This window comes from Sarcophilus harrisii, chromosome 2, assembly GCF_902635505.1.
Source record: "Sarcophilus harrisii chromosome 2, mSarHar1.11, whole genome shotgun sequence".
Taxonomy (NCBI): domain Eukaryota; kingdom Metazoa; phylum Chordata; class Mammalia; order Dasyuromorphia; family Dasyuridae; genus Sarcophilus; species Sarcophilus harrisii.
In genome coordinates, this window is record NC_045427.1 from 220699395 (window position 1) to 220724864 (window position 25470).

At 44.7% G+C, this 25470-nt stretch overlaps 2 protein-coding genes across 3 annotated transcripts; one reads left to right on the top strand and one right to left on the bottom strand.

The window, feature by feature from the left end:
* Window positions 1-1487: 1487 nt before the first annotated feature.
* On the bottom strand, window positions 1488-17065 carry RBPJL (recombination signal binding protein for immunoglobulin kappa J region like). The gene is made up of 12 exons (XM_031951551.1): window positions 16270-17065; window positions 14052-14160; window positions 11850-11975; window positions 10331-10401; window positions 10055-10164; window positions 9559-9733; window positions 8484-8621; window positions 4876-4985; window positions 4498-4647; window positions 2563-2718; window positions 2349-2452; window positions 1488-2175 (listed from the first exon to the last, which is right to left on the bottom strand). Exons 1-12 carry the CDS (start codon window positions 16289-16291, stop codon window positions 1902-1904), a joined length of 1545 nt encoding a protein of 514 aa, XP_031807411.1. The 5' UTR covers window positions 16292-17065; the 3' UTR covers window positions 1488-1901.
* Window positions 14045-24113, top strand: MATN4 (matrilin 4). Of its 2 annotated transcripts, none has more exons than XM_031951548.1 (11): window positions 14045-14128; window positions 17074-17201; window positions 17518-18087; window positions 18651-18773; window positions 20608-20730; window positions 20824-20946; window positions 21222-21344; window positions 21512-21925; window positions 22287-22439; window positions 23030-23134; window positions 23312-24113. In XM_031951548.1, exons 2-11 carry the CDS (start codon window positions 17126-17128, stop codon window positions 23368-23370), a joined length of 1869 nt encoding a protein of 622 aa, XP_031807408.1. In that variant the 5' UTR covers window positions 14045-14128; window positions 17074-17125; the 3' UTR covers window positions 23371-24113. The 2 variants fall into 2 exon arrangements, with proteins under 2 accessions (XP_031807408.1, XP_031807410.1); XM_031951550.1 differs by lacking the exon at window positions 14045-14128 and adding an exon at window positions 15852-16091.
* Window positions 24114-25470: the final 1357 nt, after the last annotated feature.

A 25470-nucleotide genomic window follows, 5' to 3' on the forward strand; every position in this document is an offset into this window, starting at 1 on the left:
AGCTTCCCAGAAAATAGAGCCATTTAAAGAGGAAGAGGCTACTTTCTTGACTGATCCTCTTTGGAGGACTTTCAGAAAGGTCTGGTTGATATCTCATCAGTTGGATGTCTCAGTAATTGGAGTCTGGATTGGATTAGATTGACTCTGAGGTATCTTCTCTCCCTGAAATCTCATGCATCTATTTTCTTAACTATAAAATGGAAATGTCTGCACTATTTTTTATCACTGCCTGTCTGTGAGGTAGATACTTTAAATATTGTTAACCTCATTTTACAGGAAGCTGGAGTTTTAAAAGTAATGTAACTTGCCCCAAATCACTCTAGTTCCAAATTCTTCTACCTAGCTCTATCCTGGATATGACAGAATTTAGAACTAGAAGGGTCTATAGGAGTTAGCTAGAATCCTGTTGACAAATCAGGAAACTGAGACCCAGAAGGGGGAAGTAGTTAATAAGGTTACAAGGTTATTAAGAAACAAAGCTGGGGTTTAAACTTAGGCTTCTTGGTTCCAGACACAATTCTTTGCCCTGTACCAGGTTAGAGTTGAGTCTGTGCATGTAGAGACAATGAGTGGTTGTTTGGGGGTGAGGGTGGGAGGTTCTATGTTTGCAACCTTTACAGATCTAGCTGAAGCATCTATATGAGGGAAAGAAGGGCACGTGTGGGTTTCCATCAAGTTAGCCACACAGTCACATAGTAGGTGCTTCATTTATGCTTGTGGATTGATTGTGTCAAAATATTTCCACAATTACCTTATTTCCCAGAGCTGAAGCTCAGCAAGCAGAATGTGTTCTGAGCTTTGCACAACAATAATACTTTGTACACTGTATATCACTCTCTGGCAAAGTGTACAATTTGGACCAGTACCAGGTATTCACTGAAGGATTTAGCTCCTTCATTTCCCAGGGTCATCCATAACATGTTCACAATCCCTGTTCCTTGTAACTGCATTCTTGGTTCCTTGTACCTCATTCTTGTTCCCATCACAGAACTCTAGTTCTGTATCCTAAATAGTAATCATGACCCTCTAGACCTGAGACCATGATTACTCCATGGGATCCAAGAATGCCTGTGTTATCCCAAGAAGTACCCATGATAAGTACTGTCTCAAAACTTAGAATGATTGTGTTGCGGTCCTACCCTTTTCATGTACATAAGTGGTCCCAGCCTTAGCAGCATAAAGCCCTCTTTCTTGGGGGGAGGTTCCATATGCAAATATCATTTTCCTCATCTGAACTTAATTAAACTTTTGTTTGTGAACTGATTCTCCTATCTCTAGCCTGCTCTGTTTCAGTTCTGGCCATCCACAGGTTAGAGATCTGTTCAGGTCCAGTTGATGATTGAGATGAGTTCATACAGAGTACAACAGCTATGCCCAGGTGCACCTGAATGTCCTCCCAAAAATGATTGGTATTTTGTATCTTATTTTAAAGTATTTTTAAACTTTTAAGATGAAGTTTAGTTGTTATTTAAGCAGTTTAGTTAAGTTTTGATTAAAAAAATAATTTCCTTTATTGTTGCATATTCAATTAATGTTCATCTTAAAAAATGTTCCCTGTGGGGTACATTCCCATATTATCAAATTGAGTGATAGTGTGAAAAGACTCCATTAGATATGGAGTCAGAAGTCCTGACTTTGCTAATAATACCTGTCTGTTCTTGGCCAAGCTACCTCTTTCTCTGGCTTTCTCTCCTATGACAAGTGAGGGGTCTGAACTAAGATGAACTTTAAAAATCTCTTCTTTCTGTAAATCTAATGATTCATAGGAAGCCCTGGACCTCACTGTATCCTGTAGCATAGGGAAGTTCTTGGGATGGGGTTTATGGGCTAAAGTTCACTTCCATGACCAACAGCAACATTCTTTTACTGAAGCCCACCTACTTTCCACCCTAATTCCTCCCCTAGCTCTGAATGAAGAGGTGGAAATTGGTTCGTGTAAACTCATGGTGGATGCTTTCCAAGAGGGCATCTGCATCAGGAGGTGGCTCAGGAGCTCCTGAGGGCGCTGGTTGGCCACTCTGCTCTGGGGTGTATGTGAAGGAGAAGGCGCTGGAGTATAAAAGCCCATCAGTGCGGACCAGGCTCACTGGCACTGTTATAGGGGTGCGGAGCCACCTCCAGGCACTACCAAAAGCTGCCACATCAGGTACCACACACACCAGAGACCGGGGACTCCTGCAGGTACAAGTCAGAACATAAAATTTCAGAACAGCTACAAGAAACCCTAGAACATGAAAAAGATGAAATCTTAAATACTAAAATATAATCCCTTCATATTACAACCGTGGAAACTGAGATTCACAGAGCGAGACTCAGCTTCCCAGAATCTCACCAGCTACCATATGTACCTGTACATGGTCTCAGCCTCCACGTCACCAAACCACACCTTGAGTCCTGCATGGAAATTCTCACCCAGCAGCTCCAGGGTTGCTACATCACCTCCACCACTAAGCTGTGGGGCAAAGAGTCTTGAGTCAGGCTGGTATCAGGGACAAGGGATCATAACCCTCCCTTCTGGGAACTGTCATGGCCAGATAGTCCCCCTAGGCTGGGGGGTGGTACCTCTAAGGTACTAATGAGAGGCACTGGAGAGACAGGCTCTGGGGAACAGGCAAGGCTGGTGCTGAAGGAGAACTCCACTGACTCAGTGCCAATGATGGTCCAACATGAGCTGTCATTTAGTAGTTCCCGGTTTGCTTCCTTAGGACAAGGTGAAGCCTAGGAGAAAGTACTGGAAGATAAGTGAGGAAGCAAGGAGAGGCAGGGGCCATCCCTGAATCCCTGGGGAAGTCAAGAGGCATCTGCTCCAGGAGGTGGATCCCCATCTTTCTACTCCCTCATCTGCAGTCTATGATTGAGCTCAACCATATCAACTCACTGTATGACCATGGACAGGCAACTTATTTTCCCTCTTTAGGCCATATTTTTCCATTCTGCAGAATAAGGGAATTGGAGAGCTTTTCTTTGTAATATTTCCCATGGAGAGCTTTCTCACTTACATGGCTTCAACCTCTACATAAACATTTCTCTAGGTCTTAAGAATCTTCTAAGTTCAATACAACATTTGCAAATTCTTTCAGCAAATCACACTCAAAACTTCCAAAGCAAGGCTTTCCACTAAACCTACTCTTCTTTCTGAATACACTATTTCTGTCTGCAGTGTCACAATTAATCATCATCTATATTTCAATTCTTTTTTTTTTTTTTTTTTTTTTTTAGGCAATTGGGATTAAGTGACTTGCCCAGGGTCACACAGCCAGGAGATGTTAAGTGTCTGAGGCTAGATTTGAACTCAGGTCCTCCTGACTTCAGGGCTGGTGTTCTAACCATTATGGCACCTAATTGCCCCTGTATTTTAATTCTTGGGGTTATTTTTTGACTCTTTTTCTTTATCCCTCACAATCTTTCAGTTATCAATCTTTTACAAATCTACATCAAAAACATCTCTTGTATTCATCTTCTTCTCTCTAGTCTAATGGCCACAATCCTCATATATGCCTCATAAATGCCCTCACATTCACCTACAAAACTATCACAATAGTTTCCTAACAGATCTTCCCATTACCAATTTCTCCCACCTGACATTCATTGATTACAGCTGACAGAACAATTTTTTTGCTCTGCTCTATTTTCTGCACACTCCTACTCCACTTGCTGAACAATAACAAACATGCGAAGTCTTGAACTCAATATCAGGGATCTAAAAATAAAAAAAGGTATAGGCCCTATCTTGAAGGAGCTTACACTCTGTCAGGAGAAATTATGTGTACCTAAATAAGCATGAGACAAAGCAGGCTATTTTAAAGGTAAAGAAGAAACCTAGATAAAATACTCTAAGAAAATTTAAGGGGAAAAAGATTCATTTCAGTTGTGAGACAGTGGGGTGGGGATGGGGATGGGGAGAGAACATGAAGTTACTTGGAGAAGATGTGGGATCTGAAGGTAAAGAAAGAAGTTGAGAGATGGGGGGGGGGAGGAATGGAGGATGATCCAGGCATGGAAGATGATCTCTGTGAATGCACAGAGATGGAAGATAACTTGATGAGTTCTGGAAACAACCAATGGAGCCTTGCCTTGACTGAAATGTAGAATGCATTAAGGAATGGGGCCAAGGAAGGAAGATTGTAGCCAAGACAGTGGAGGGGAGTGAATGCTGAGCTAAGGAGTTGTTTTTTTACCATATGGCAATGGACTCACTGAATATTTCTAAGCAAGGATATAATGAAACTTGAAAAGCCAGCTGCATTCAAAGAATTATTTTCATAACTTTGATATTTTATGAGGTTCATTGTGGTGGGGAGATGAAGAAATGTTTGAAGGCAAAGGATTTTTCAAATTCCAGATCTCATCCATGTGATCTTGGGCATAATTTAACTTTTCTAAATCTCAGTTTTCTCATGTTTAAAATGAGCGTATTAGTCTAGATGACCTCAAAGCACTCTTCAGCTCTCAAGCTATGATCCTATGTCCTATATTTAAGCGTCCCTCCCATCTCACCTGAAATTGCACAATTTTTTCCATGGCAAGGCACAAGTAGGTGCCACCCCCTGGTGCCCCACCTGGGAACTGGAAAGCACATTTGTGTAGTTGGGATATTGGTTCATCCACATCTAGGAGTGCACACTGTTTGGCCACTTTGCGGATGATCTGTGGGAGAAGAGGAAAAGAAAATGTGCAGGTACCCAGAGAGGACTTGATTAGGGCCAAATTTGTTTCCTGAGATGCCAGAATTACCCTCCGATCTTACAAGGGTCCTTCTTGAGTCCCTGTGATGATTGTTCCTCCTGCTCTCTTCCTAAATCCCGTGGTCACAGCCACCCTCCTGTGGATCAGAAAGAGCTCACCCAGGTCTAGTCTTGTTACATAGGTTCATACCATGGGGGGCAGTGTGATGCCTGTGACTGTGCAGACCAGCTGTACTAGAGAACCATAGCGGACATAGCCTTCTTGGAGAGGGAATTCTCCCCGGGAACGATGCTCATCAACTAAGGGAGAGGAAGATAGTGAGTGTAGAGGCATCAGACCTCTTCCTCTCTGTCCCCTTTCTCTCCTGCTTCTCTCCCCAGCACCATAAGTGCTTTCTAGTAAGGTCAGGTTACACTAACAATCAACACTGATATTTCTATGATGTCTTATTGTTTACAAAGGGTTTTTCAGATCTTATCCCATTTTAGCATCATAAAATAATAGCTGCTTTAGAAATAATCCCCATTTACAGAGGAGAACGAACATTGAGACTCAGAGAGGAGAAAAGACTTCTTAAGGTCAAACATGTTAAGAGACAATTTGGTACAGCAGAAAGACCCCAGCTTTGAAATTCTTCTGGTGATGATTTACATTCCAGCTCTACTACTTAGTATCTGAAGGATCTTAGATGAGTCATTTGAAAACAATTGCTTCAGTGGTTATAGTTCTTTACAATTCACAGACCACTTTCCTCACAAAAAAAATTTGTCGTGCGGTATAGTGAAAAGGGAAATGTGTTTGGAATCAAGGGTTCTGGGTTTGACTCTCAGCTCTGCAATTAATATCCTGTATGACCTCATTCAAGACTTTCTCACCTATAAAATACAGTGATTTCTAAAAGGGATTAGATGATCTCTAAGGTCTTTCCCACTCTTAATTTATTATCCTAATAAACAATATATCCAGATACTTACAACTATATATCTACATCTATCCTCAACTATATGTATATGTGTATATACATACATACACACACATGGATACATATATAGAACTATCTATCTATGACAGTGAGGTGGTACAATAGATCAAGTGCCAGGTTGATGTCAAGAAGACTCAATTTCCTGAATTTAAATTTGGCCTCAGACACTTCCTAGCTGTGTGACCCTGGGCAAATCACTTAACCCTGTTTGCCTCAGTTTCCTCAGCTGTACAATGAACTGGAGAAGGAAATGATAAACCACTCCAGTGTTTTTGCCAAGGACACTCCAAATAGAGTTTTAAAGAGTTAGACATGACTGAGACAACTGAACAACTATATACACACACACACGTATGTAATTATATAAAAAACATCGTAATATGTTGCTTTAAGGTTTACAAAACTCTACATTGTAATCCCATGTCTCCATTTTCAGATGAAGATATTTCTCTTTTCTGAGTCACAGTTATTTTCATCGGTAAGATGAGGATATCCATATTTATCCTACTAACCCCATATAGGACTGACATGAAGGTCAAATGGGGTCTTAAAAGATTTTAGTAAGGGTCATGTTGTTGTATGGGTCTTCCCAAAAGTTTTAGTGTAATTTTTTTAGCTCTTAACAAACTGCACTAAGACTTATGGAATATCCTGTATAAATGTAGTCTAATATAAGTACAATTGCAAGTGTTTGGATTGGGATTAAAATCCATTTCCACTGACTCCTGATACCTCTAACATTGTAAGCAGAATGAGAGACTTGGGGTGGAGTAGGAATCTCCTTGGGCAGAAATTGGTGATTAACACTCTCCAATTGATTTATCAATTGGGAAAAAAAAAAGAAATGAACAGACAATTTTCAGATGATGCAATTAGAGTTATCTATAGTCATATAACAAAATGCTTTAAATAACTATAGATTAGAGAAATGCAAATTAGAACAATTCTGGGGTATCACTTTATACCTACCAGATTTTCTAATATATCAGAAAAGGAAAATGATAAATGTTGGAGAGGTGGGAAAATTGGGACATGAATACATTGTTGATCCAACCAACTGATCTCATCATTCTGAAGGGTAATCAAACGATCTAAACCCTTTGATTTAGCCATACTGCTAGTAGGTCTGTATCTGAAAGAGATCATAAAAAAAGGGGAAAGGAACTACATGCACAAAAATATTTATAGCTTTTTTTTTGTGGTGACAAAGATTTGGAAATTGGAGGCATATCCATCAAATTGGGGGGTGGCTTAGCAATTTGCATTATTTGAATGTAATGGAATATTTTTGTACTACAAGAAGTGATGAGCAGGCTGATTTCAGGAAAACCTGGAAAGACTTACATGAACTGATGTTGAGTGAGGTAAGCAGAATCAGGAGGTTTGTATATAGTAATAGCAAGATTGTGTGATGACCAACTATCTTAGATCTCAGCAATACCAAGACAAGTCCAAAAGACTCATGACAGAAAATGCTATCTACATGCAGAGAAAGCATTCTCTGCTTCTCTGCTTTCTACTATGGAGTCCGAATGCAGATCAAAGTATATTATTTTCCTATTTTTAGTGGCTTTTCTCTTTTGTTCTGTTCTTTCTTTTATAACATGACTAATGTGAAACTATGTTTCCATGATTGTACATGTATAACCTATATCAGATTACTTCCTGTCTTGGGGAGGGCGGACAAAGGGGAGGGAGGAAGAAAAAATTTGGAATTCAAAATCTTATAAACATGAATGTTGAAAACTTTACAAGTAATTAAAAAAATTAAAATGGCATTTATAAAAAAAGGAAATTGGTGACTAAGCGTACTAGCTACCGGAATTGAGATGTTATGGTAAAATGTGTGTACTTGGAACATGGAGAAAAGAAGAATGGTCTAGAATTTCTTCTCAGCTTGACTCATTATAAATAAGACCCTAAGACTTTTTTTTAGGATTAGTAAAGGGCTGACAGTGGAAATGAGATCCCATTGGATAAGAACTGTTGGCTATGAAGACAAAGTTCTGATAGATTATAGAGTGTATTGGAAAGATTTCTGGAAGAAATGAGAAGTCAGTAGAACTAAGTTCAAATTCTAGCTCCAAAACTTAGCTCTGTGACCATATACAAATTACTCACTCTCTGAGCTTCTGTAAAAGGGGCAATGGGTTGTATTTTTTAAAAATTTATTTCTCACCTCACAAAGTTATGAGTAAAATGCTTTGTAAAAATAAAATCACTATGGATATGTTAACTGATAGGATTATAAATGTCTGCATCTCCCTTCTTCTAAGGAACAATGAATATCAAGACCTCATTCTCCTCTAAATTTCCCCTTGCCAAGTAAGGGTGATTTGAGAGAGTTGAAGGAGATATGGAGGAAAGAGAACTCAGTCCAGATTTGGGACACTTGCCTTTGATGCTAGTTAGCTCTGCTACCTTAGGATAATTCACTTCTCTGATTCTCCTGTGTAAAATGAGCTGGTCTCTGGGATTCCTGGCTCTTATTTTATAACTGATTTTCAGTGCTAGGTTGAAGAGGTTGGGTTGTAACCATCAGGTTGGAGTCAGAACTTAAGTTCAGTAGCCAGATAATCCAAGAATCTTGGTTCAGAGGAAAATTCAAGTTGGTTAGCAAAGGATGGTAAGACCTCTGCACTTTGCCACCAGGAGAAGGTAGCAATATAGATGGATCAATTTGGTCTCATTTCCAAGACCCACAAAGCAAATTGCAGGAGAGTTGACTGTGGGAAAAACATGTTCCTCCTTTGGGGGCTATTTGAACATGAATGGTAGACAGAGGTTGGGGTAGAGCTGAACCTAAGTGCAGTACCCAGATGCAGGGTGAAGGCTGCCCATTGTCTCGCACTGGCGATGAATGCACCACCTTCCACAGATAGATATCGGGTAGAGACAGTCTGTGATCGAAGACGGTTGAAGAGGGACACTTTGGATCCGGAGGAGATGCATACTGTAAGGGAAGGAGCTGATCAGTGCTACTTGTTCAAGCTCGGCCCCCTTGTCCCTTTCCATTATCCCTTATTATGGGAGGAGATCCCAGGACTGTACCTCATTTACAAGATCCTTCATTACTTCCTGACCACTTCTTTGCCAATATCCTCTCAAGTTATAGGAATAGGTATGAAACTGTGATTTTATTGGCATAGGGAACTACTTAAGTAAGGAAGCCCCCTCTACCAAGGCAGATCAGGACCTTCACTGAGACTGACTAGTTTTATCCAGTTACCTAAAGCCCTGAGACAGTGACTTGCCCAGAACAATGTAGTAAATATGTATCTATGAGGATGAGAACTTGATTCTCTGGGTCAGCTCTCTGCAAACTCCACCTTGTGGCCCTTCTTTAGAACTCAGATGAGCATGCTCCAGTTCAGAGACAATATAGGAAGCTCCAAGGTTTAATCAGATAGCCCCAGGTTCAACAACTGGCTCGACACAGTGGGTCACTCTCTGGGTCTCGATTTTACCTCAGAATATTTTCTTAGCTCTGAATCCTCTTTTTATTCCTCATCTTATTTCTAGAAAGTAAGAGTAATCAGCCTATCAGCCTTTAGTCTTCCAGTCCTCATTATTCTTTCCAGTCTCAGAGTCCAAAGAGCATATAAGATTTGGCTCTTTCATTGTCTATAAGTCTTGTCTCTGCAGCCTGAGAACCATTTGACTATTCTGACCATGCCCCCATAGAGAATTGGACTCAATGGGTTCTTCCCACTCTGATTGTCTATTTTGTGGGTCCCTTCCAACTTTGAAGTTTTATGACTCCTTGTTTCCCTAGGTTCCATTCACTTGTTTTACTCCACAGCCTTTCCTTCACTCCCAACTCTATTTTTTTCTCCCCTTTCCTAATCCACAACCCCACTCCTCTGGCCCAGGCTTATTCCTTAACTCACGGTCTGTGTTCTTCAGGGACTGCTTCTTCTGAGATGGCTTGGAGATGACTTTGATGAGGTGACTGTGGAAGGTCCCTAGTTCTTGACCTCCTCGAAACACCAGCCTTAACACCAATCGGAAGTGCTTTCTCTTGTCCGAGTCCGAGATATATAGAGCTTTGGCACAGGCGAATTCCTAGCCAGCCGGCGAAGTGGGCAGCTTTGCCTTTGTCCTGGGGCCAGCAGGCTCAGTGAAGCCTTTGCTACCCAGTTGAGGATGACTTAAAGGACACCCAACCAAAGCTTTCCCAGTCACTCTGCCCCTTCCTCCCCTTCCTCCCCATCCCTGACTGCCCAAGTAGGTCTTTTTCCTCCCTAAACCCATACCAATCCCTTCCATCCAGTTTTGGATGCTCCCTACCCAAGGTCATGGCCTGGAGGAAGGGGAAATGCAGACATCCCCCATTCCCTGAACAATGGATGTGGGGGTCTCTCCGCTTAGCTTTCCCCTTCTTACTCTAGAGTCCAGCTGCTCCTCAAAACTCAGCTTTTGCGTCTCCGTGGAACCACCATCCAACCCCATGTAACCGCAAACAGTGCATCCAGCTGTGTCGCCTGCCTCATTCGCTACAATACATCATAAGTGGCAAATGAGATGAGTTTGGATTGCATTGTACAGTGAAGGGATTCCTGTAGAGTAGTCTCAAGGGACCCTCCACCCTCTTGTCCTTGCTGACTCTCAACCCATAGATCAGGGAGAAGAAGCTGTGAAGTCAGTTGTACTGCTACTCACCTTGCCCCTGTTCTGGCTTCAATCTCCATCCTGGGCCAGAGAGATAAACACAGGGTGGAGGACAGAAAAACCTACAAGGAGAATCTGTTGTCACCTCTGGGCTAGTGGAAAGACCAACTGATACTGGTTGGGAAGTAATAGTCCCAAACTTTTTTCCAAGCCCTCAGAAGGAATCTTAGAAATAATTTAGTCTTTGAGAAAGCACAAAGAGGCCAGGACCTAGAAGTCAAAAGAAAAGAGTATGCATCCTAATTCTGAAATTCACTAACTTTGTGACCTTATCAAGTCATTTTTCTCAGAGTCTCAATTTCCTTATCTAAAAAATCCAAAGTAGACTTCCCATACCTACTTTGGAAAGGTTTCTAAATAAATGACTTCCATAATAAATGGGAGTGTTCTTTCTTTCTTTCTTTCTTTCTTTCTTTCTTTCTTTCTTTCTTTCTTTCTTTCTTTCTTTCTTTCTTTCTTTCTTACTGTTGTCCAATAAAGTTAAAATTATTCATGACAACTTCATTATAAGAAATATTGAGCAAAATGTTGGATCAGAAAATGACCCACTGTGTTTGGAAAAAGAAGAATAATCAATACACATCTGGAGCACTTCTCAAGAACTCTTGATAAAAGAGAAACCTCAAATGTAGATCCTCCTAGAGAGGATTTATGAAGAACAGGAACAAGAGGCCCAGAATGAGAAATGATGGATAGGTTGCTACTTTTGTGTATCAATTGAAGTATCAATGGATCAAAATTAAAACTCTTTTATTTGACATTAAAGGCCCTCCACAATCTGAAAGCACCCTAACTCTCCTACATGAAATCTTTTTTCTATTCTACATGCATTATACATTCCAACAAAATGGAAGTCTTTGTTTCCCTAAGATAGCCCATCTTCTCTTCCCTCTATGCATTCAGTCATTCATTTCCTTATGCCTTCAATTCCTCCTTCCCCCATTTCATTTGTTACTCTTGTGAATAATATATCCTTTAAAACTCAACCCAAATATCAGTTCCTCATGTAAGTACCTTGAGGGCAGGTACATATTTCACTTTTTTGTGTTGTTATTTCCAGCACTGAGGACAGGGCCTGGTACAGAATTTGATATTAAGAAACATTTCATGGAATTGTATTAGAATCAAAGATCCCAAAGGTAATAAATACATTCCTATGCAGCCCATGCATAACTTTTAATTTTGTTTCTATCTGTTGTATGACTGTGAATTATTTTTATGTGTTTATCTTTTTCCTTCTACTAACACTAGGAAGAGAAAGTGCTATCTTATAGACCGGGGAATTTGTTCTGGGGGTTGTGCTTTTGTACAAGACCATTTGCTTCATATGTTTGTTGATTGAATTAACTCCTTTAGTTCACAGTTGAGGAAATGAAGGATTCCTTGCTCAAGTCACAAGGACTTGAGAGATGGGTTAAGTACAACATGAAGATGTTTCAGCGTACAGTTAGGATGGGAGATGGAAAGAGCAGCCATTGTGGTTTCCCAGTTTATGACCACCTTCTCCTACCTCTTCTCACTCCCATAGGACTTCTGGGCCACTTTGGCATGTAGAATTCTCACTGTCTGTTCAGATTGCATCTGCAGATATCTTCTCACCCGGTCTCGAAGGAGGACTGATGACTGTGGGGGTGACCTAGGATGAGGGAGGGGGAAGAAAGGGAAGAAGGGAAAAGAAGAGGAGGAAGAGAAGAAGAAAGCATCATTGAGGTTAGTAGCAGGAGTCCATGAGAAAATTAGATCTCGAAATTTTAAGGATGTCTGGGTAGCCAGAAGTGGGCATAAAGGGGGAGCTAGGGTATTGCCACAGGCTGTGGTCTAAATATTTGGGCTGCCGAGGGTTGAATGGGACCTTCACAGAGCCTCAGTATTGGTGGCTCCAATGTTCGACCACCCAGGCTCCCCCCAGTTGGTGTGGCTCAGTGCCAGGCCAGGCCAATACAGAGGAATCTGGGTGTGCACAATAGCCGCTCTTGTGCTCAAATGTCAGCTGCCTCCACCTCACTCTACCCACAGCTGTTCTTGAGGACAGAGAGAATGGATCCAGGGGAGAAGGGAGTAAACGACAGCATTGGGTAGTCAGTAAATGACTGCAAAAAGGGTTAAATCATCCCTGACCATAATTCTCTCCCTGTCTCCCTTTCCCTTGTCTGCCCCGCCCCCATGTCGTGTTATCCTCTAGCACAGAGTCCAGACATCCAGTGGAAAATCATCTCATAGCAGTGAAGTCTTGGATTGTGGGGATTAAGAGTTTCGAACCTGTCTCTCAATCTGCTAGAAACCTACAGCCAAATACTTCTACCTCCTGTGGTGAGGGCTGGAAACTTCATGCCCAATCCTTCTCAATACATTTTTTAGGGATGCCAAGGGACTGTGGCTTGGTGGCCACAAGGGTAGATGCCTGCTGGATCCCAGGGACCTAAATATGAAGGATCTTAAAAAAGAGAGGAGAGAGCAGGGTCCCGAATCCCACCCAGATCAGACAGGTTTCTAGACAGAAAACTTTTGCAAATTCCGTACTTGCTTCCACTTTGACCTAGTTTTTGTTTTTTTTTTTTAAAGTGGTTCAGGGACCATTCCCTTTGACCATTTCGCTGCAAGTAGTGTAATTTCTACGCTGAAATGGGAATGTACGGAGGAGAACAGAGAGAAATAGGACAATTTTCCGAATTCAGCTTAGACTGCTCAGTGGCATCAGGTCACAGAGGTGATGAGCCAGTTCATCCTGTCTCCACTGGAAACACCCTGAAATGGGAGCATGGAGATCTACAGTGTATCCTCCTAGGGGTACGGGTAGGGGGCGATTATTCGAATTTCGGAGATCCGGAGAAGCTGGGTGAGACTGAAGAATATTGTCACTTTTCTTCCTGCTCCTCCGGCTCTCCCAAATCCCTGAGCGCTTATCACAATGCCGAGTATATAGTAGGTGCTCAGTAAATGGTTTTTGACTTGACCGGGTGCCTGGGGATCGTCATTCCGGGTCTTCTGGGCAGGATCGCGCCCTCGGAAATGAAGTGCTCCCAGCCCTCCTCAGGAGCAATCCAGAGGAGGAATGTGTTGGAATTCTTTTACATTCCAGCAGAAACCGGCTATCCTGCCCTCCCTACTCTAGATATATATAGATATATAATCTAGACTGTGTGTCGGCCGAGAACCGAATTTCAATGCGTCTGGGTTTCTCTATGTGAAAAGTTTATCGAGGAATTCCACTTTTCAATTCCTCGCCCGCTCCCCAGGTTCCTTCTCTCTCTTTCTCCCCCTTCGCCTTTCCCCTCCCCCCACCCCGTCTGTCTCTCTCTGTCCCTGTCTCTTGTCTCTCTCTGTCTCTGTTTCTATCTCTGTTTCTGTCTTTGTGTCTCTCTGTCTCTGTTTCTCTCTGTCTGTCTCTGTCTTTGTGTCTTTCTGTTTCTGCCTGTCTGTCTCTCTCCCTCTCTCCCCCCTCCCGCCGCCCCCCCGCCCCCCCGCCCCATTCACACACACAAACATAAGCACGCACGCACGCACACACACACACACACACACACACACACACACACACACCCCGAGCCCGCCCCTCAGCTGGAGACCTGTGAAGTTCCCGCAGCCCCTGAAACGTTCTCTCGCGTTTCAGTAGGAGGGGTCGACTGCTCCCCTAGCTCCCGAGATAAATGCGACCGGCGCTGCCACTCCCTTCAACCTCGACCCGGGGCAAGCAGCCCGCTTGCTTCCCTACCTGTTCCAATAGGACAAGGGACTCGGAAAGTCTGTTTCTTCTTGCCTCTGATCTTCGGCGCTCTCTAGCCTGCCCAGGTGAGTGAGGGGTCCTGGGGGCAACGGAAGGTCTGCACAGAAATCACAAGTCTTTTAATATGGAGAAACACTCCACGGATTCATCCTTGAACTCTACCATAAGGGGTCCTCTAAGAAAACCCTGCCGTTTTGATGGAGATTTCCCCATACGATAAAGGGTATGGCTTTTTTTTTTTTTAATCTTGGGGAGATAGATAACCTTGATCTTTTCCCATAACAGTGGGGATATTGCCTAAGGAGAATCAGATTTTACCTTTACTGGGACATCCCTCCAGATATTAGTACCTTATCTCAATGTCTCTATAGTTAGTGATATCGATATTGTAAACCCTCTAAACTTCCAGGAACCAAACAGATCTTACCCTCCACCCTTCTAAAGAGAATCCCTAAATCCTTCTTTCAACCTACAGGATTGCTTCAATCAGTCACTAGTGACAGGGAACCCCAATTTTTCTCCTATACCCTGGAGATCTCTCATACATGTCAACAATTACTAGTCTCAATTTCCTATGACATCCATCCTCCACAGGCAAGTACCTCTTCTGAATGTAGGGGAAAGAGAATTGGGCTGGGCAGGACGGAGTCAGGAGACCTGGCTTCTAGTCTAGTCTGTACCCTCAAATTTGATGTGACCTAGTCATTTCCCTTCTCTGAACCACAGTTTGCTTCTTTATAAAGTAAAAGGGTTGGACTAGACAGTCTTCAAAATCCCTCCCAGATTTGATAGTCCATAATTTTTAAAGCCATAGGAAAGACAGAGGGCAGATGACAGGGCAGAGTATCATGGTTTCAAGGTAGGGCACTTGGGATGACTCACTGAATTAAAGCTATTCCCATTCAGATCCCTTTGCCCAAGATGAAAGTCTTGGTTGGTGAGGAGAGGGTGAGAGGACTAGATCACAGACCTACAGATCACAGAGTGTTAGTGCTAGAAGGGATCTTAGAATATAGAACAAGCTGGAAATTATCTTCAAATATGGAATTCTAGAGCTGGGTGACTTCTTTAAAGTCCAGTCTCTTAATTTCATAGAAGGGGAGATGGAGACTCAGAAAGAGGAAGGGACTTTGTTCTAAGCTAGAGAAAGTTAGTAGCAGAGACAGTAGACTCAACTCCAATCCAAGGGGTACTTCCATTGTGCTAAAATTAATCTCCAAGTAAGCAGTAAAGAGACATGAGGAGGTAGGAAGTAAGGACTGCTCTGGAAGTTCCAACCCTGTATTTCCCTAGGTTTACGGTTGCCTTTTCTGGGCCAAACTGGAGGAGCTAGCTTCTCCTGGCACTTCTCTTCCTGCACCTTCCACATCTATATTCAATTGCACATGACTGTCCTCAACCTGACCATAAGCTCTCCATAGAGGACAGATAGGCCAACCACTGTTTGGGGGACTCCCCCCTTAAATCCTGACTTGATGAATTGTCTAGCACCCTTAGAAGGCTGGCTTTGGAAGCATGACTAAAAATAGCTCTATTCATCAAGCCAGGAGCTGGGGCTGAGGGAAGTCGGGAGGAGCTGTGAAAAGAGAGGGGTGGGGCCTGAGCCTTTCAAAAAGAAAGAAAGAAAGAAAGAAAGAGAAAGAAAGAAAGAAAGAAAGAGAAAGAAAGAAAAGGAGAAAAGGAGGGAGGGAGGGAGGGAGGAAAGAAGGAAAGAAGAAAGGAAGAAAGAAATAAAAGAAAGAAAGAAAGAAGGAAGGAAGGAAGACATGGAAAGAGGAAGGAAGAAATGAAAGGTGGAAAGAAGGAAGAAAAAAAAGACTAGAAAAGGGGGGGTCCCCAGTACACTCTGGCCGACCTGGAACCTTCACCTCAGCTCTGAATGGGGACTGTTGAGATGGGGAATACTTTCCAGTAGTCGTGGGTTAAGCAAAGTCTCCTAATTCCAAACTGTGAGTAGGCTTAAGTACAGAAAGACATGAAGTCTGGGCACCTAGACCTGTGCTTTCAGTAATTGGTTTCATGATTTGGGTAAGTAATTTTTCCTCCTTGGACCTCAGTTTCCCCTTTCATAAAACAAGGGAATTTTTTTCTAGCTCTGACATTTTTGGTTCAAAGGTGAAGACTCCTAGTCCAGTCGGAGGAGTGCTCCTGGGGGGCAAGAAAGCTTTCAATTGCGTGTGTGGTGGTGGGGGACAGGTTTTCTCACCCGTTCCTCCCGGGGGATCCATGGCCGCATTCCTGGAGCCCGAGGCCTACGAATCGCGGTTACTTGCAGATCAGAACTCTCACAACCCTTGCTCTCTACCAGTCTGGAGCCTTAGCACTTCGCTGCATCCCCGCCCCTTCTACCTTGCTATATCCATTCTGGTGGCCTTATCTCCAAGGCCTTGGAGCTGCTCCCCGCCCAGGCTCACCTCCCATCCTCCTACCACCCTCCCTCCTCCGTTGTGTTTGCTCTGGGCTCTGGCACCTGTTCCACAGCTGCTGGCTTCCCAAGCTGGCTGCTAGGAGTCGCTTGGGGCCGTCGCAGTTTGACCCTAGTGGAGTCCCTTGGACAACGCCGGAGGTTGGGGGTGGGGAGGCAGAATAGCCAGCGAAGCAGCAAGGCAGATCGTCTATAATTGGCTTCGGCATGGGGTTTCCCCAGCTCTCCAGAAGCTAGAGGTCCAGCAATAGCGCTTAGCTGAAGTTTGTCTTGGCTGCTCCATCCTTCTCCCCTCCCCCCTTCTCCTGAGGGCGTGGCCCTCCCTTGCTGCCTGAGGTTCTCTGATCATTTTTTGGGGGGGAGGGGGGAAGCCGAGGGGGGTGAACTGGCAGTGGGCAGGAAGCCGCACAAAGAAGTGCCTTGTCAGCTTCATACTTACTGGGAATAGGGATAGAAAGGGGAGGCGACCCAAGCAGCGGCAGGTAATTGCTTTAAGCTACCATGGAAGAGAAGGGGAAGCACAGGGAAATAGGACCCGGGTGCTTAGGCTTTTGGAATGACTTCTTCCTTTCTTTTCTTTTCTAGGTTACATCTCATCTCCTTTTGCAAACACCTCCTTACATCCTTTGCAGGCACCATGAGGCTACAACTTTGCTCTCAGTTGCTTATCCTTTTCTTGGTTTCTGTGAATGCTGAATCGCAAGTGACTCCAGGTTAGCTGAGGATACTGCTAGATCTCGGTCAGCGGGGAGTGGGGACAATAAGGGCGCCGAAATGGAAAGCCAATGGCTCTTTCATTCCTTCAGTTATTTATTAAGATTTATTAAGATCCTATTTTGTACAGAGCTCTGGGCTAGAAATTAGGGATCTATGAAATTAGTCTAAAACCCAGGATTCTCCTTGTCTCAGGTTGGGCCATATACCGGTTTCCCGTGTTCCCCACACCAGTAGAGACCCTCACAACTCCCTAGAATCATCTTCTTTGGGAAAGCCACCTGACACCTGATCTTCTTCCCTCCTCTTCACCAGGCTCGAAGTGCAGGACAGGCCCCCTCGACTTGATATTCCTGATCGACAGCTCTCGTAGTGTACGCCCCTTTGAATTTGAGACAATGCGGCGTTTCTTGGTGAACATTATTCGAGGTCTAGACATTGGACCCAATGCCACCCATGTCGGCGTGATCCAGTACTCGAGCCAGGTGCAGAGTGTCTTCCCTCTGGGGGCCTTCTTCCGAAGAGAGGACATGGAACGTGCCATCCAAGCCATCGTCCCTCTGGCACAGGGCACCATGACGGGCCTCGCTATCCAGTACACCATGAATGTAGCATTCAGCGTCGCCGAGGGCGCTCGCCCTCCCCAGGCCCGGGTGCCTCGTGTCGTTGTTATAGTGACTGATGGGCGGCCTCAGGACCGGGTGGCCGAAGTGGCTGCACAAGCAAGGAATCGGGGAATTGAGATCTACGCGGTGGGAGTGCAGCGCGCTGATGTGGGCTCCCTGCGCGCTATGGCATCGTCTCCGCTGGATGAGCATGTTTTCCTAGTCGAGTCCTTTGATCTCATACAACAGTTCGGCTTCCATTTTCAAGGCCGATTATGCGGTGAGCAAGAAGTAGGCCTCAAGAGGGAAACCTCTCACTGTCTCCGGAACAGCATCCCGGTCTAGCCACACCCCATTTCCCAAAGTTTTGCGCACAAGTTCCTCTGCTTTAAGCCAGTTCGGTCATTACTCAGGACCTTTGCACAAGTTCAGCTTATCTTTAACCCTTCCATTTACTGGCTCCGCCTCATACCTGCCTGCACCTTTAGGTTAACTGGTTTCTTGTTTTCCGATTTAAATGTTTCTTCCAACGCTGCCAGAAAATGCATGCTCTATTGACTTTCTCACACACCTTTCCAGTACGTGGGCCTTTCCCAACTTAGCCCTAGACCTTGTATGCACGCCTTACAACTGCAGTTAGGATAAAAGGCCCTACCTCTTCTAGCTCTGCCCCTTTCAGAGTGTAGGTCTTTCAGTCCACCGATTCTGCCTCATTTTATGCAATTTTCTTTCTTACGCTCTCCTCCTCACCGAGTGTGAAGAATGATGTGGGATGGGATGGCTCAGAGAGCTTCGAGAAGTCACAACTGATACCCCTTTTCCCTCATGGCTCTGTATCCCCAGGGGCAGACCCATGCATCGATGGAACTCACGGCTGCCAGCACCTGTGTGTCAGTACACCGGAATCCTTCCGCTGTGACTGCAACCCCGGTTATCGTCTGGCCCCGAATAACAAGAGCTGCTCTGGTGAGACTATGTCTGAGGAACAGACAAGTCCCACTGTGACCTGATCAATTCCATTTAATTCAACTTTTATCAAGATCCTTCTATGAGCTGGTGACACAGAAATGAAAAACAGTCGCTGCTCTTTAAGAGTTTGAAGCTTAGTGGGTGCATGCTACTTGAACAAAATACCTGTGAAACCAGAGGGAAAGATTGTTTTGTGGAACAGCACCAGAAGCAGCTAGGTGGGTCAATAGATAGGTAGCTGGGCCTGTAGTCAAGAAGACTCAAGTTCAAATTTAACCTCAGATACTTATTAGCTGTGTGATCCTAGACAAGTCGCTTAACTTCTACCTCCATTTTGGAGTGACCAACTGACTCTGTGGATAGAGTGACGTGTCTGCATCAGGAATACATCTTCCTGAAGTGAAATCGGGCCTCAGACACTAAATGTATGATTCTGGGCAATCCCTTAACCCTGCCTCAGTTTTGGCAAACCACTCCAATATCTTTGCTAAGAAAACTCCAAAAGGCATCACAAAAAGTTAGACACAAATGAATAACAAACATCATCGACCCAGAAACAGCTTTGGGCCTTGGGATTCAGTAGAGCAAAGTATTATTCTTGGATCAGTTGCTTTCCATCTTTGATCTTTAATTTCTTCTGTAAGATGAAAGGACTGGACAAACCATTATCTCACTCTCTAAGGTCCTTTCCAGTTGAAACATTCTATGGTTCCTTGTTCAGGAAACCCCAGCAGGCTTTCCTAATTGGCTCTTTTATTTTTTCCCACCTTTTAATGATAAGCAGTTTACAAAGGCACCTTCTGAGAAAGTTAATGCAAATATTGCTTTTAACAGGCAAGAAAATTAAGGTTCAAAGAAGGGAAGTGTTTCAATTTGCTGTTCTGACAACCCTGGCCAGCACATGCTTTACTAGTTTAAATTTAGTTTAATCTAATTCCAGTGTGGAAATTCCCTCCATGAATTCACCTCTGTAATTCAATCACAACATGTGGTTTTAGAGAGCTGCCTGAGGCACTTAGAGGCTGAATGTCTGGCAGCTAGTATAGTATCTATTAAAGGCAGAACTCAATGTAGGATTAATGACTTCATTATAACCATTAGGGTGTAGCAATTATTGCCAATATCCTACAATTTTAAATGTCTACATACCTATGTAGATATGTATATATGTATGTATGTAGTCTCTCACTCTTTTCTGAGTATTTGTCTCTGTGTTAGGATATGAGCTCTCAGATTGCAGAATCCCATGTCTTAATTATTCTGTGTATATCCTAGGATCTCCAACTGGGTACATAACACTGAGCAAAGAGCTTGTTGATAGATTTATTGGGGAATGTCTGAGAAAGCCTACCCACAATTCAATTCAGCATACATTAAGACCCACTTTGTGGAAAGTCCCAGTTGTGGAAAGTTTTTGGCTTAAACCTGGGCATATGGAATGTAACCCCATAAAATAAGGACACATGGGATTATCTTATTAATGGAGATCAATGCCCTGCAAAAGATGAAGAAGGCTTCAGATATTATAGGAGGGTTGAGATGTATACAATTAAGTAATATTAGCTCATGTTTCTACATCATTTTAAGAATTGCAAAACGTTTATTCTGACCCAGCTGAATGCAAATATGATTAGCATTTTCTAGCTGAAAAAACTACACAATTAAGTTAGAAAGTGTCAGATTTTGAACCCAGGTCTCTCAACTCTCGCTCTAGCACTCTTCAATTCATTATTAAAATGGAGATCCAAGGTGCGCTAGGAATGGGGGAGGTTCGGGAGAGTGAACAGGAAAAATTGTGGATTTTATTAGTCAGACCTCTCTTCTCTCCTAGCCATTGATCACTGTGCAGAAGGGACCCACGGCTGTGAGCACCTCTGTATCAAATCCAACGGCTCGTACACCTGCGGCTGCAGAAAGGGGTATACCCTCCACCGAGATCAGAGGCATTGTACCTGTAAGTAAGAGACAAGGCTCTCGTGGTCCCAGCAGCCCTGAGCTGCTGAATGTCCCGGGACTGAGTGGCCTTCCCTGTCTCCCCTCCCGCCAGTGATTGATCACTGCAGCTTCGGAAATCACAGTTGCCAGCACGAGTGTGTCAACTTCCCAGAGGGGCCTCGCTGCCGTTGCCGCCAAGGCTTTGAACTTCAGTCGGATGGGAGACACTGTAAGGGTAAGGAAGGTGAAATTGGCGTAAGTGCGTTCTTGCTTGTTGAGATCAAGGAGAGGAGGCTGATAGCGGAGAGAAAAGTGGGCATGAGAAGGGAAGAAATGTCTGAGGAGAGAGAAGAGGAGAAATGAAAGGAGTGGGGGTGAAAGGAAAAGAGCTTGTTTGGAGGAAAACGGGAGGTCTTAATGCGCTAGAGAAAAGGGGGATCTCTGGGAGTCTAGGCCCGAGGGCAGGAGTAGCGGTCGCTTCTCTCTAATGGGGGTGGGTATCTGTTTCAGCCCGAGACTACTGCAATGGCGTGGATCACGGTTGTGAATATCAATGCGTGAGTTCGGGCAGCTCTTATAGCTGCATTTGTCCTGAGGGCCGGCAGCTCCAGGCTGATGGGAAGAGCTGCGACAGTGAGTAATGGAGGAGGGGGAAGGAAAAGGTTAGGGAGGGGAGAATGAGAGTGAAAGGAGGGAAGCTCCTCTCTAGAAAATTGGAGAGTGTTCCGTCCCCTCCGCTCTCTAGGAGACTCCAAATGGCATCTTCCTGACCTGTCCCACAATTGCCTTTTTCTGCACAGGATGCCGGGCCGGTCATGTTGATCTGGTTCTGGTAATCGACGGCTCCAAGAGCGTCCGGCCGCAGAACTTCGAGCTGGTGAAGCGTTTTGTGAACCAGATCGTGGACTTCCTGGACGTGTCCCCCGAGGGGACACGTGTGGGACTGGTGCAATACTCCAGCCGCGTGCGCACAGAGTTTCCTCTGGGCCGCTACGGAACTGCGGACGAGGTGAAGCAGGCAGTGCTGGCCATCGAATACATGGAGAAAGGCACCATGACTGGGCTGGCGCTGCGCCACTTGGTGGAGCACAGCTTCTCCGAGGCGCAGGGAGCTCGGCCCCGAGCCCAGAATGTGCCACGTGTCGGCCTGGTCTTCACGGATGGCCGCTCCCAGGATGACATCTCCGTGTGGGCGGCCCGGGCCAAGGAGGAGGGTAGGACCAAGGAGGAGGGGCGGGGGATTCAGGGCTGCGTGGTATGGTTTTCCCGAAAAAGGGGGAATCGAGTCGTAATGGTATCTTGACGATATGGAATATCGAGCTAATTTACCCAGGTGAACTTAGACAAGTCACCTCCCCTCTCCAGCAGCCAGTTTCACCACGCATGAAATGAGGGAGTTGTATTAGAGCCTCCAGCTCTAAATTCTGTGATCCTGTGGATACCCCCGCAGGGAAAGGGTGTGTATAGACAGGGAATGTCGCCTGTCCCCAAGTCAGGGACGGGAGCTTACTTCTTTGAAGTCCTGGTTGCAGAAGTTGCCTCTTGGTTCTGACCTCGAGTGTCCCGGGTCCTCAGGCATCATCATGTACGCGGTGGGAGTAGGCAAGGCGGTAGAGGAAGAGCTGAGGGAGATCGCATCGGACCCCCCAGAGCAGCACGTCTCCTATTCGCCTGACTTCAACACGATGACACACATGCTGGAGAACTTGAAAGTCAACATCTGTCCGGGTGAGAACAGCCTTCTGAAGGAAGAAGGGTAGCTAGTGTCAGTCCTAATTATCACTGCTAGTGTTTTTCTTCTCTTCCCTCGGGTGTAGTGAAAAACACATTAGACCAAACAGTCTAGCCCTTGTCCTGCCGGTAACTGTCTCTGATACCTTAGGCAAAGTAATTTCCTGCTTCTGAGCCTCAGTTTACTTTTTTGTAAAAACGAAGGCACTTGGGATTCTGCTTGATGTTGGTGTAGGGTGGCAAGGGTTCTGGGTTTCGAGTCAGAAGATCTGAATGAGGATCCCTATTCCCCTATTTATTTTCTGTGTGAGCCACTTCAATTAATCAACCAGCTAGCATTTAGTAAACACTTGCTACGGGTCACCTTCACCGGGTTCAGTTTTCCCCACTAAAATGAAGGAGTTTAGATGATCTCGAAGGTCCTATGTATTATTCTAAAGCTACCCAGTCTTGGACTTCATAGGGTAGGATTTGGGGAGGGGATTTTAGGGGACCCAGTTATCTTTGGGTGGCCCAGGGGTTGCTGTTCCTTTTGATGCTCTACACACAGGAAATACTATTTTAGCCTCTCTATGCTTTGGTTGCAGAGGAGGGGAAAGGGGTCACTGAGCTGCGTAGCCCATGCGACTGCGAGAGTCTAGTGGAATTTCAGAGCAGTGCTCTGGCGGCACTGGGGAGTTTGGAGCAAAAACATATCCTTTAGAATTCCTTGCAGGGACCCGGGGCGGGGTCCGAAATTGGAGACAGTCCCAGGGTGGTGAGGATCGGGAGGAATTCCAAAACCCTAAGGAAGGCTCTCACCGGGGCTAGGGGTCTGAGATTGGGAAAGAGGGTAAATGCTGGAGAAATAAATCCCTTAACGACCTCACTGACGCAGCTGACTGCTCGATTGGAAGACTTGGAGAATCAGTTGGCTAACCAGAAGTGAGGGTCAGCAGCAGCTCGGACCCAGGCCTCTCTTGTAGCCTCTCTCCTGGCCTTTCCCGCCCATCCTGAGGATTGGGACAGTTGTGCGGGCAGCCTCCACTAATGTGAGATCGTGCTAGTAAAGTACCGAAGGTCTATGCTGTTGTAGCACACTTCAACGGACTCAAGCTCGCAGAGAGTTGCGCAGGCTCCACCTGCAAAAAGCTTGGGTACGCCGCACTTTCGGCGTCGGGACTCCCGACTGCAGTGCCTTCTGGCTGGGGCCCAGGCTCTTTCATTCACTGCGTATTTATGTTATTGTTTCCCTCTCCACCTCCCCATTTTTTTAAAAAAATAAAAACCTGAACTCTACTCCAGTTGCTATTTTGTGTATCGGTCCAGAGGTTAGTTTCTAGCGGTTGTTCCACCGCTAGAAAGCAGGATGGCCGGGTACCACTGCCCCACACCCTTTCATCACCCAGTACCTTCGACGACGGTGGAGAAGGGAGTCCAGTCTCCGCCTCCAGCCATACAGAGCTGCTCGGCGCCGGGGCGTCTCCCGTAGAGAAAGGCTCATTGTGCTGGGAGCAGGCTGTCGGGGCCGGTTTCTCAGCTTTTTGTTTATTCAGCGGAGAACAGATAACTCCTTATAAGCTGGTGTTGGGGGGAGAGACCTGTGACTGCGGAGAGGCAAACGGGAAAGGAAAGTTTCCCTCTCAGCGACCCCCGAGGGAGCTTGTATTCCTAGCTGTTAAGACAACCGACTGAAACCCATTAAGTTTTTTCCACTGCAGGTTACCACTCAGAAAGAACTGTGGTCTGATTGTATGAAGGCTACGGAGTAGTAAACAAAGAACACTGGGACTGGAGTTTCGGTTCGAATTTAGGGTGCACCCAAATGTGGAACGTTAGACAACCCCCTTTTCTTTCTCGCCTTTTTTTTTTCTCCGCTGTCTGCAAAACGAGAGAGTTGGCGGACTATCAGATGATAAGATGCTTTCTGGTTCCAGTTGCCATGCTTTCTCTCCTGTGGGCAGTTCTAGCTGTCTCAGCCACAACTCATCCCAGCTCTGCACATCCTTGAACCTATCTAGTTCTCAGTGTCCCCCATACTGCTCTGGAGATTAGTCTCTGACCAGGCGAAAACTCCTGAGTTGTGCATCCTTTGGCTCAAAGGCCCTTAGCAAATATTCTCTGCTTTCTTCCTTTCCCCCCACCCCTCTCCTCACTCTGTTTCTGTCAGAAAAGGACTGAAATTCACTTTTTTTTAAACCTTCTCTGTACTAAATGGTTCACAGTTGTTTCATCCCTAAGCTTTGAAAACTATGACGCGACTGAAGTCCGAGGTCGTTTGGGGTCACAGACCTTGCTTTTGTGGATCTCCAGCTCTTTAGGATTGAGGACTAGACGAATTTTTTTTTTCTCCTCCTGACCCAAATTGCGGGTTTCTTTCGTTGCCACCAGGTGGCGCAATGAACTATTGTTTAGTCAAGTCCAGGCCAAGTCAACAAGACTAGCATTTCTCTGCCCAGGGAGGCGAGAAAGGGACGCTCTCCCTGTCCCTGTTCCTGTCTCTCTCTCCCTCTGCCTCTCTCCCTTTTCTTTTCCCTCCTTCTCTCCCTCTCCCTCTCTCCTTCTCTCTCTCTAATTAAAAATAACTTTAAACTTAAATATAAAGTGAGAAAACAAAATTTAAAAATTTCCTTGTATACAGCCAACCATAAGAAAGAAATATAAAACAATAAATTTCCAATAAAGATGACAATATTACCTAAACTAATCTATTTATTTAGCGCTATACCAATCAGACTCCCAAAAAACTATTTTAATGACCTAGAAAAAATAACAACAAAGTTCATATGGAAAAACAAAAGGTCAAGAATTTCAAGGGAATTAATGAAAAAAAAATCAAATGATGGTGGCTTAGCTGTACCAGATCTAAAATTATATTATAGAGCAGCGGTTACCAAAACTATTTGGTATTGGCTAAGGAACAGATTAGTTGATCAGTGGAATAGATTAGGTTCAAGGGATAAAACAGTCAACAAATATAGCAACCTAGTCTTTGACAAACCCAAAGATCCCAGCTTTTGGGATAAGAACTTACTGTTTGATAAAAATT

Coding starts and splice junctions, on each gene's coding strand:
- MATN4 (XM_031951548.1), top strand. CDS start 17,126: ATGAGGCTACAACTTTGCTCTCAGTTGCTTATCCTTTTCTTGGTTTCT. Junction 17,202..17,517: donor TGAATCGCAAGTGACTCCAG/GTTAGCTGAGGA, acceptor CCTCTTCACCAG/GCTCGAAGTGCAGGACAGGC. Junction 18,774..20,607: donor GAATAACAAGAGCTGCTCTG/GTGAGACTATGT, acceptor CTTCTCTCCTAG/CCATTGATCACTGTGCAGAA.
- RBPJL (XM_031951551.1), bottom strand. CDS start 16,291: ATGGATCCCCCGGGAGGAACGG. Junction 14,161..16,269: donor GGATCCCCCGGGAGGAACGG/GTGAGAAAACCT, acceptor ATTTCTGTGCAG/ACCTTCCGTTGCCCCCAGGA. Junction 10,165..10,330: donor GAAGCCAGAACAGGGGCAAG/GTGAGTAGCAGT, acceptor GATGTATTGTAG/CGAATGAGGCAGGCGACACA.